General features: G+C 41.2%; 1 protein-coding gene across 1 annotated transcript in view; it reads left to right on the top strand.

The window, feature by feature from the left end:
- Rpn5 (regulatory particle non-ATPase 5) overlaps positions 1–12,071 on the top strand; it is a 247,940-nt gene that overhangs the window by 209,205 nt on the left and 26,664 nt on the right. The window contains exon 8 of the mRNA XM_080283070.1: positions 11,510–11,587. Within this exon, the coding sequence (XP_080139196.1) occupies positions 11,510–11,587 (78 nt within the window). The remainder of the gene's footprint in view (positions 1–11,509; positions 11,588–12,071) is intronic.

Here is a 12,071-nt window from a genome sequence, read left to right as displayed (position 1 = left end):
CACGTTTTTGACAACTAAAACTGAAATCAATGCAGTTATTATTTTTCCTGTACCATAATACATTGAAATAATAACACACACACACAAAAAAAGTAGTGTAGTGCTTAAGTAAATTGAGAAGGGGTAGTGGGGGGTTAAATGGTGGGGTCGTCATCTAGGAGAACGACATCCAACTCTGCCTCCTCGGTGCCACGCCCCCTCCGGCTGTTTCCCCTCACCACTCTCTTTTCCTCTTCCTTTCTACCTTTTTCCACTTCTTCACACACTTCTGACACTTACGAGAGGTTATAGGCACCACCTCCTCACTGTAACTATGTGATGAACTCATCTTGTCACCCCCCCTTCAACCCCAATAACAACAGCTCATCTTGTCACCAATAATCCACGATAAATGGGGTAAAAATCCATACGTAATAATTATACACCTCAGTGAACATGGGAAGGAATCCTCACCGTCACACTGGGCGGGGCACACACTTGCTGATTGGCTGCTTTGGGGGAGTGGCAGAGAGTGATAATGCTGATTGGTTTGGGCTGTGTGGCTTAGATGCCTGCCTGCTCTGATTTGTTCGCCCGGCAGCATGGACAAACCCACATGACTTTGAGCCCCTCTACCACTGTCCAGAAGGCCGAATCTTGTATGGCAACCATTGCTGTCACTGAGAAGAGGGTTAAGCCTGTTGTCTCCCCTACCTAACTCAAAACCAGTATATTGGTGGGGATGCCCCTTTGGCTCTAGACGCCTCATATACTCATATTCTTATAATACCACTCATTTACATTTCTATTTACATTCTCTATTTTATTTACATTATTTACATTTCTATTTTATTTATATTTACATTTCTATTTTATTTACACTGTGTTATGCACTGTCACTTGAAGTAACTTATAAAACTATTTTCCACTGCTCAATTATATTTACATTCATTGCTTTCTCTTGCTGTTTACACATTGTTTACACTTTATTTACAATTCCACTTGCACTGTTTTACTCAGTAAAGAGATCATAGTCACTCTCTATCAATTGCCAGCCCTTTACCTCTTTCCACACGAGGTTTAGTAGGGGGTAAAGGTCACAGAGCCCTTTGCATGGGGCTATAAAGCGGCAGAAGTTAGCAGGAGCAAATCAGACATACTCTCACTTTCAAAGACAACAATGAACTGATAGTGGTGGCCTCCTGCCACCTGGCTAGGGTAGGTGCAATACTACCAACTTCAGCCCTATGAGACCTGCTAATATATAACACTGAAATGATTGGCAGGAAACCAAGACAATACATAATAAATTAGGTAGTTCCAGGTGAATGTAAATATCACTTAGGCTTTTCCCTTCCCTCCTTATATGTATATTTATTACGAAAATAGATTATACAGCATATTTCAAGGTGAAATAAACAGCGAAAATTAGCGAACGAGTGCACGTGAGGTGTTGTCAGGTGATAATTAGCCAATTCCAGGTGTATGGCACTATCACTTACCTTATTTCTTTTTTGTATATATTATCTGATAAAAGAATAGGGCATAGGACTTATTTCAATGGATGAAATCAGTGGAAAATTCCAGGGAAGATTTACTTAGCGTAGAATACAGTGTGGTGGCCTGCAATAATTAGGTAGTTCCTGGTGAATGTAAATATCACTTAGGCTTCTCCCTTCCTTTCTTATATATATTTTTATTACAAAAATAGATTGTACGGCATATTTCAAGGGGAAATAAACAGCAAAAATTAGCGAACGAGTGCACGTGAGGTGTCAGGTGATAATTAGCCAATTCTAGGTGTATGGCACTCTCACTTACCTTATTTCTTTCTTGTATATATTATTTGGTATAAGAATAGGGCATAGGGCTTATTTCAATGGATGAAATCAGTGAAAAATTCCAGGGAAGATTTACTTAGCACGGCCGGGCAGGCAAGAGGATAGGGTAATGGAGGGGAGGTAGGGAGGGGAGTCAAGAACAGGGAGAAATGGCTAAATTGTCAACAATGGATGGGAGTACAGATGAGATTAGGAGTGCTGACTAGTGTTGGACATTGGCAGTACTGATAGATGATACAAGCCACCACTTCAAAGCCTGGGTGAATTTAAAATAACACAGAATCACAAAAGTGTCGCCCCGCGGTATGATCCCTTGCTCCCAAGCGTCACAAAAGTGATGCCCCGTGGTTAAGGGGTTAAGGAGATTTTAGAACAACAGAAAAAGGAACACTAGGAAAAGGTGGAGAAGGAAGTGGTGCAGATATTAAAAAGTGAAGAATCACTTGTCAGAGATGCAGCAGACAAGAAAAAAAATGTGTGATTATCTCATTTGAAAGAAAAACCAGTGTCATCAAGGTCAGAAAGAGAAAGGGAAGAACTGAGAAGGGCAAAGGAAATTGTGTCATTAGTCATGGAAGGAAATGATGAAGCCCAAGAGGAGATAGAAGAAGTGTTTCGGTTGGGAAAATATATGGAGGGAGGGGCAAAGTCACTCAAAGTAAAGTTTCAGTCTCAGGCCACATTAACCCGCCTCGTCCTGACCGATTTTCCACCACTGACTCCCCCCTCAATCCCGACCAATTTTGGATTTTTTTTTTTTTTGGCTCAAACCTCCGCTTTTGGTGAGAAACATTGAAAATTCACAGAGAAATCGGTTACCTGAGGTTTAAAATACTGAATACAGGTAGCAGTACCCCTTACCTTACTGTGTTTTCTATCAGGCTGGCTCCAAAGAAAATGAGTTCTATGGGAGGGTAACAATTCCACGCCACTCACAAACGGTATTTATTTATTTATTTGGTACGAATTTATATGTAGTACGAGAGTATATTGGTTTTCACACAGTAATATAGGCAATATAAGCATTGTTTCACTCACCAAACACATCAGCATACCTGACATTTTTTGGTGACATTATCTGAACATCATTTCTGACTGTTTCTTCCTGTAATGCTACATAAACTTTGTTCTCCACATGGTCATCGATTGGGGAATCACTCTGGCCTTGAATTTCGTGCTGTGGCACATGTCTTTACTGGCCAGGTCACTGGTAACAGGTGAATTTCCGAGACAATGGTGTGCAGAGGGGGGGGGGAGGTCATGCTGGGTAAGGCATTGACCCTGCCTCGCATCTCGTAGAGGAAGGTGTCCCATGTATACGTATCAAAAATCACATGCGAAATATGAAAATTGTGCAGATTAGGGACCTTGCAATTGCTGCGCATTTATATACGTCAATGGGAGTCACAGTGACAAAACGTGTGGATGTATATATACGTCAGCGGGAGTCGGTGGGTTAAATGAAATAATTAACAAGACTTGGAAATCAGCAGATTAGGAAGGATTGAAAAATATCTGGATAAGGAGAGATGCAAATGGGGAAGAGAGAGCGAAAATAAAGGAACTTGTTAAGGAAGCGAAGGGAAAAAACGACCAGAGAACAGAGGAGGAGAAGACAGTGTTCTATTGGAGAGTTATGGATCAAAAACTGAGGAAGTGGTACCGAAAGAGAGAGGAAGAGAGAAGGACAGAGTAAAAAACAGTGCCAAAAGATTGCAAGTGGCGTATGCTAATGTAGATGGTCTAATCTCAGCAAGGCTAGAAATAGACGATTTCTTGAGGGTAAATGAGCCAGACATCATGTGCTTCATAGAGACCAAGCTAAGAGAGAATATCGAAATCCAAATAGGAATACAAACTATAGAGAAGAGATAGAAAAGAAAAAAACGGGAGGAAGAGTAATGATAGCAGTGAAAAACAGCCTATATGTGGATAGTGTGGAATTGGAAGAAGGTATGGCTGAAGTGTTAAACATGGTAATAGAAAACAGAGGGAAAGGCAAGAGATACACCGCAGTAGCATATGTCCCCCCCAGGAAAAGAGAAGAGGAGGAATATCAGGAGATATTGTCGGACATGGTTAGATATGTACAGAAAGTGATTGAGAAAGTAGCAACATAATCCTGATGGGGGACTTCAGTTGTAAAGAGGTAAATTGGGAAAAGTGGGATTCAGGAACTAATGAAGATTCTTAGGGCAGTGTACTGTTAAATGTAGCAATGGATAATGTAATGACCCAGTGTGTCAAAGAAGAGACAAGATTTACGGGGGATGACACACAGCAAGACTAGATTAAATTGTAACCAATGAACCTGATGCAATGGAATCTCTGAAAAATCTGTGTCTTATAGGAAAAATGATCATGTAGTGTTAGAGTTCCAAATGACAGAAGGAATTGGGGAGGCAAGAGATGAACTATACAGACTTGGAAGACACAACTTTGGGAAAGTAAACACTACAGGATTGAGAAAATTTCTTGAAGAAGCGGATTGGGGAGAAGTCTGGAAAACAAGAGAGATAAAGAAGTGGGATATCTTTCTAGACTTCTGTAATACAGGTGTGGAAAAGTATGTTCGTGGTAGGTGGGGCGCTTACCATCCATCACTCAATGTAGTGCTGCTCTCGGGTGTCTGCCCTTTCCTCTCCTCCCTCCATTCCTTCCATCCTCTTCTGTACTTTACTTAATTTTTTCCATGTCCTTCTGCCTGTTTTGTCTTTCTGACTTTACACTCCCTCTTTTGTCTTCTGTTCTTCCTTCTTTCCTCTTCCTTCTGCCTGTGGGTGACTTAACACTAAGTGACAAGCCGAATGGTTTCCTGTACACCAGGAAACCATTTACTATGCTGGGTGGTAACCATATAACGACATTATGGTGCCTGGTGGATTAGTGGGAATTACGGCGCTCCAGTCGGATTGAACCAGTGAAGGTTTATATCCAAGGGGTGGTTGGGGTTATTGCAGGGTGCCCCAAGGCCACTACCACAGCCACTGGTAAGCTGGTGGGCTAGGGGTTCCAGATCCATTGCCTGGACCTGGGGCTGTGCAGTGAGTGGGGCCTGTGGTATCTCTACCCCCTTTATTATTACCGACTATGACTTAATACAAGAGTAAGCTTCAAAGCAAGCCTGAGGACATTAAATTGCCCAGGGGGATGAGAGTGGGTTCATGGAATGTGGGTAGTTTGAGGGGAAGAGAAGGGGAAGTCGTTGAGGTACTCCATAGGAGGTGGGTGGATCTGGCATGTTTGCAGGAAGTCTGGTATAGGGATGGATCAGCCAGAAAGATTTTTGGGAAGGATTGCTACTATACAGCTACCGCAACTTGACTCAGGTCCTGCCCCCACAAGGTATTAAAAAACACAGAAATCGTAGTATACCACAACGTTGGTTCATGAAATGCCATTCATTAATATGAAATTATGTTTCCCTTGTTTTTCAGGGCCAGTTATATGCATTTTGGCATGGAATCACGTAGATCTCTAAAGTAATCTAAGGACATTTCTTTGTGCCAAACATTTGTCAGTTCAGTCTTGAGGTTGTCCAGATTGGGTGCTTCATTTTTGCCCAGCAGTTTTCTATCGGATTTTGATCCGGACTGTTGCCAGGCCAGTCAAGGACCTCAGTCTAATTATCCTGAAGCCATTTTGTCACCTTTCTTGATTTGCGCATCCAGTTCGTTCACAAATCGTGTTGATAGGTACATTATCCTACCTCCATGCAATGATACGGACCCTCTCATCCCTTGAGTGGTACTTTACAGGCATGACAACTCGACTGTAGGAAGATAACAGGGCAAACAGTAATGCATACGAAAAAAGAGGGAGGTGCAAGCTCAGAGCGACAGGAACATATACTCCCACTCTCGCTTCTGGGTAAGCAGTGATGTGCTGAGTGTTTCACCACCTCCCGCCAACACCAGAAGAGTTGCCAGTTACTTCTTGGCCAAAAAATACTTGGTAGAGGTAGAAACACAAAGCAAAGACAGACATCACGCCCATAGCAATTCTGTGTGTAGATCCTAAGTCAATTTGCAGTGAAGGTTTGTATCCAAGGGATGGTTGGGGTTTTTCGCTTATGTAATGCCACTTATGGATGAGTGATGCTGGTCACTCTCATCTTAAATGTCAGGCCCACCTTGCCCAGCCCTGGGATCCAATGCTCCTCATGGGGCATCATAGGATTAGATGATGGATGATGGATGAAAGCCTTAGAGAGTAAATATTTCATGCATCGATGAAAACTGTGAAATCAATTAATCATGTGTTTACATTCGGGCTGTCCAGGGAAAAACGCTTTAAAAATACAAAGGAGCTTCTAAATAAATGTTGGGAAATGAGAGAGAAGAAAATAAAAGAACTCAGCAACTAGAAGAGTAGCTAAAACAACATGAAGAGGGGCTGTTGAAAATCTTATCCCGATCGCATCATTGATTAATAAATTGTGTTTACATTCGGGATAAGGGAAAATGACTTGAAAATACAAAGGAATTTCTTAGTAAATGTTGGAAAATAAGAGAGAAGAAATAAAGGAGCTCAGCAACCAGAACAGTAACCTAATGGACATAAAGAGGGGCCTTTGAACAGGCTATCTCAATCTCATCATCAGTCGATAAATCTTGTGTTTACATTTGGGCTGTTCAGGAGAAAATGCTTTGAAAATACAAAAGAATTTCTAAATAAATGTTCGAAAATAAGAGAGAAGAAGATAAAGGAGCTCAGCAACCAGAACAGTAAAAAAAAAGACAAAGTGGGACCGTTGAAAAGGTAATCCCGATTGCATCGTCAGGCGCATTCCCCATCAAAACATCAACAATTCTCCGTTACAACAGTTCGCACCTTGGACGATTCTGTGTCATTCATACATTATTATTATACATAACAGATGTTTTTTTTAATTGTCCCACTACCATCTGATGGTGGAATTGTATACAATGCAGCTGCTTCTCTACCAAGTTTGAATACGAGCCGGAGATCACATTCTCCAGTGACCTTGACTGGGTACAAGTGAGACAGGTACTGGTTTTAAGCTTAGGTTAGCTTCTTTTACAGCTGTTAAGCTATTAAAATTGGCTTTAAACTTTTTTTTTTTAGGACTCCTTTGGGTGGGTTTAGTACTTGGCTGGGGGGGAAAACCCAAGGGTCAAAAATGCATCCATGTGCTGTACTTTACATGTTAAATCTACCCTGAGATACTGTACCCCACTAGCGATGGGATTTTACTCAACCAATTGCATCGTTAAACTGGAGTATGCCTGTATTGCGTGTTGAGCAATAATTGAGTGTGGCGTGGTACGACCAGAATAAAGCAAACACTAAACTCAGGTACCCACTGTGTATTTATCCTAATGCTTTCTATCATATCCACATGCACACCACAGTGCTCGTTCTCTTCCTCATATCAGTTTGTCTCTTCATGTAACTCCATGTGCTCCTTTCAAATAACTCATTTCCACTGCTCTTACTCTTGACTTGTGTCCTCCCAACAAGGTCCAAGCTTCACTTCCGTATGTTAGAGTTGGTATCACAACACCGTCATCAGCGACGTTTTTACTTCCATGCTCACATCCCTATTTGTTATCACTGCTTTCAAGGAACCAGCAACCTTTCTTCCCTGTTGTACCCTTTCTTCCTTGTTGTACCCTTTCAAGCTCATCACCCTTCAAACTGCCATCTGTACCCATCACACTACTCAAGTAATTTAAATGCACTCACATTTTCCATTTCCTTATCATTCAACCTCTCTGTACATTCAATGACTTCATTTCTCTCAAGGGCCATAACTTTAGATTTCCCTACATTCACCTTTATATTCCATTTCTTACCTACTTTCCCAAACTTATTCACCAAGCCTTGCAGTTCCTCTTCATCTTCACTTAACAATACAGTGTCATCTGCAAACAACAGCACAGGAAGTTTCCAAACTTCACTATTACAGACAACATTGATAACATTCAGTCTCACATAGTTATGAGAAATATGAGAAAAAAGGGTCATCTGACTCACAGCCGACAATAGCAGAATCGGTATAAATATTGCTGTGCCAGTTCCTTCAGTCATTGTTGGGGTTATATTTTGGGTATTAGGCAAAAAAGTGAGTTTAAACTTCTGGGCCCTGAATCAGTTAACATTTATTCTCATTTATTGCTTTATTTGGTTATTGAGGGGTTTCATCGTTGCGGTAGTTTAGCAGACCAAGGAGGTTTGACCATACTGTATTTGAGCAGACGGGTGTTTACGCTTGACCGCACCAGTGACACTTGCATTTTTCTTAGAAGCCATACCTAGGGTCTACCCCCCAGAGGCTGTCAAAGAGGAGGACAGCATGGGGGCCAAACCACTGCCCCCCCCCCCCCACACACACACACACACACACACACCGGGAGTGGCTTTGGTCACCCGGGCAAGGACCACATCTCCCAACACAACAACACCGTTTTTTCTACACCGAGAAATGACTCCCCGGCTGTCATTTCTCGACGACTTCTTCCAGCCGGAGACATTGAGAGCAATCCAGGACCCACCAACAAATACATATGTCCAACGTGCTCAAAACCTGTCACGTCGAGCCGACAGACAAAGGGTTCAGTTCAATGCAATTCCAGAAAGAACTGGACCCATTACACCTGCACAACACTTGCATCCAGAAAACATTACACAAACACCTGGACCTGCTCCTTATGCTCCTTCTCTCACAGACTTGCTGTAAGTACCCTGGCTGAGGTACAATCACTTCTGATTCCTCATTCCTTGGTTCCTTTTCATTTATTTCATGCTCTGTGTCCATTATTGGTGTGAATAAGGTCTTAAGTAGGTTTAAATAGGTGCTATGCATGTCCGGTAGGGAGTTATTTAGGTGGCTTTCATAGTTAGGCTGGATTAGGGTCCTTAAGTACAAGTCCAGGAGACTGGGGCCTGCTATCTGGACGGAACCACTTTCCGGACATGCCTTTGGCTCTGTTACGTAGGATAGTAGAGGGATTACTGTATTTATCACTTCAGCCCTACCTTCTCCCATTTCCACAGTTTCCACATTTATGTTTCTTCACCGCTACCATCACTCTTCCTCCCGTTTTTTCTTTTCTGTGTGTGTGTGTGTGTGTGTGTGTGTGTGTGTGTTCTTACCTTATTGTTCTTACCCAATTGTATTTTTACAGGAATGAGTGAAGCTAGTACTGTCCTGTGTCTTAAACCATTTTTATCGTACACGTCCTTAAATTTATGAATTGTTTTGGCACACACTATTTCATTCGGTAGTGCATGCCACAGATCAATTGCCCTATTTGGGAAACTAAATTTCCTTACGTCTTTATCGCCTCTCTTTTTAGGCAGTTTTTTGCAGTGTCTTCTTGCTGATGCTTCCCCATAGGTTATATATGCATTTATGTCTGTTTTCTCCTTACCCTGATATGCATTTATATAGGATAATCATTTCTTCTCTTTTCCTTCTCTCTTGTAGTATAGGTAGATTTGGTTTTTCTAGTCTTTCTTCGTAGCATAGATCCCTTAAGCTTGGTACCCATCTTGTAGCGGCCCTCTGAACTTTTTCAGTCTTATCTATGTGTTTTTTGAGATGAGGATTCCAGACGACTGATGCATACTCCAGGGTTGGTCTGATGGATGATGTTATTATTTTTCTTAGCATGTCTTCATTCATGTATGTGAATGTTGTTCTCATATTTGCAAGCAGTATATACATGTTCTGTACCTTCTCACTGATGTGGTCAGACGGAGATAGTCTGTTATTGATAATCACATATAGGTTCTTCTCTCTTTCTGATGTGTGTAGGGTTTTACATCCTAACTTATAATCCCAATCAGGTCTTTTTCCTAACTATCTATCTATAGCCCGAAGCCCTAATCCCGCAAAGGGCGGCCACAGACAAAATGCTCTAAGTCGCTCTGTCACCCACCATTTGATTGCCCTCCCCCCAACTCACTCCCCCTCCCTCATATACCTCTCAACTCCATCCCTCCACCTCATCCTTAATCTTCCACTCCCTCTTCCTCCCTCCACTTCACCTGCATACACCCTCTTAGTCAGTCATTCATTCTCCATTCTCTCCACATGTCTTTTTCCACTTTTACCAAACTTGATTACATGACACTTGTCCACATTGAATTCCATTTGCCATGCATTGCTCCATTCATGAAATTTATTTAATTATTCTTGTAACTCTTTACAAGAATCTGTGTTAGTACTGTAATTCTCCTTCGTATTTTTGCATCATCAGCAAACATATTTAAATAGCTTTCATTTCCAATGTTGCTATCTGTCATTTATATACACTAAAAACATAATTGGTGCCAGCACTGAGCCCTGTGGAACTCTGCTAGTCACTTCCCTCCATGATGAGTTATTTCCCCTTAGTACTGTTCTCATTTCCTTTTTTCTGAGAAAATCTTGCATCCAACAGTACAGTTTGCCTTGGATTCCTCCTTGATGGTACAGTTTCCATAAAAGTCTTTGGTGCGGTACTGTGTCATATGCTTTCTTGAAATCTAAATAGATACTGTCCACTCATCCTTCTCTTTTCTGTAGTGTTTCTGCTGCTCAACAGATTAGTAGCACCTGATTTTCCCTTTCTGAAACCAAACTGTCTCTCTCTTATCATATTGTGTTCTAGGTGATTTACCCAAACTTTTCTTATCAGCTTTTGTAATATCTTACTTGCAACACTGGTTAGTGATACTGGTCAGTAGTTGAGTGGATTTTGTCTGTTCCCTTTCTTGAATCAGGTAACAATGTTTGCTTTCTTCCAAATATCAGGTAGTTTACCTTGACCCAAGGATTCCTTGAATATTGAAGATAATGGTTTACTTAACTCCTTTGCACATTCAAGTAGCACCCAACATGAAATTTCATCAGGACCATTTGCTTTTCCCTTGTCTAATTTACTTAACTCCTCCTGTATCTTTTTCTGATATTTGTATATCTGGTAATGTGTGTGGGCATGCATGTTCCATATCATCCCTCTCAAAAATATTTTCTTCTGTAAAAACTGATTGGAAATTCTTATTTAGTGTGTGTGTGTGTGTGTGTGTGTGTGTGTGTGTGTGTGTGTGTGTGTGTTATAGAGAGAGAGAGAGAGAGAGAGAGAGAGAGAGAGAGAGTGGGATTAGGCCTTAACAGCCTCTTCCCTTAAGGGCAGTCCTCTACTTGCACTTAGCTGCACCTTTCACCACTTCAGCACAGATACCCACTGTCCATATTGAATTCATGCTAGGACTGTCTCATTCATGACTAGTGCATTGGTATTAGTGAAGATGTTTTTATAACATGTTGGTTGGATGGTCTTATGGAAGACCACTGAAGTCTGTTTTAATGAAACTTTATTAATCAAAGTAAGGCCCTAGATCAAATTTATGTCACTTCAGACAACAGATCACCTTTCTAACCAGTCAGCCATCACCTCTCCCAAGGAGAGCTCTCAATGTCCAGCGATTAAAGAATAAATGTAATATGATATTCAAGTAGACTTTACTTTAGCCTTTGACAGATATGATTGTAAATGCCTAAAGATCTGTTGAAGTGATTTTTGTTCTTGTTATTGCTGTGCTATCTTACTTCTTCATGAGCTTAAAAACTGGTGGTAATTATATAGTAGCAGGCATCAAGTGGGCAGTACAGTATGGTAAAAGAAACTTAGAAAGCAATACATTTGAAAGAACTTACACTTATTATCTATTAACAGAATATTAGGATGATGGCCAAGTACTACACAAGGATATACCTGAAGAGGATGGCTGAACTTCTGGATCTGTCAGTCAAGGTATGTGCTTGTTATTACCGTATTTAGTGGGGTATAAGACACTGTTTTGTCTGAAAAATACCTTCAGAATTCCATGTGTCCTGGAGTCCAGGTTCGCTTGGTTCCATTTAGAAAAATCTTATACAGATGATCATCTCACTGCTTGGCAGTCACAAGTATAACAACCTTTGATTTATTGTAAAAAGTTACATTCACTTGTGTATATACTCAGATTTTATGATTAGAGAGACCCAAGTTCAAGAACAGAACACTCAAGGTTTGCTTACAACTGGCCATGTGATGGTCTAGGGTTTAGCAGTATAGCAGTTTTGCAACATCTAGTATACACCCTACTCTAGCAGGCTAACATGATCACTGGTGAACTGCCTGCCAACCTTCTGAAAGGCTATCATGATCGCTTCATTTGCCATCCACTCACTAACTAGCAAGGTAATCATACTGGAGAGAGGTTGGCATGTGAGACTGGTGTGTCAGTATAAAAAAC

Source organism: Coenobita brevimanus, chromosome 96 (genome assembly GCF_032717465.1).
Source record: "Coenobita brevimanus isolate Jiangsu-jjx chromosome 96, ASM3271746v2, whole genome shotgun sequence".
Classification (NCBI taxonomy): domain Eukaryota; kingdom Metazoa; phylum Arthropoda; class Malacostraca; order Decapoda; family Coenobitidae; genus Coenobita; species Coenobita brevimanus.
Note: the sequence above shows the minus strand (reverse complement) of the source record. Positions and strands in the feature narration are given on the sequence as shown.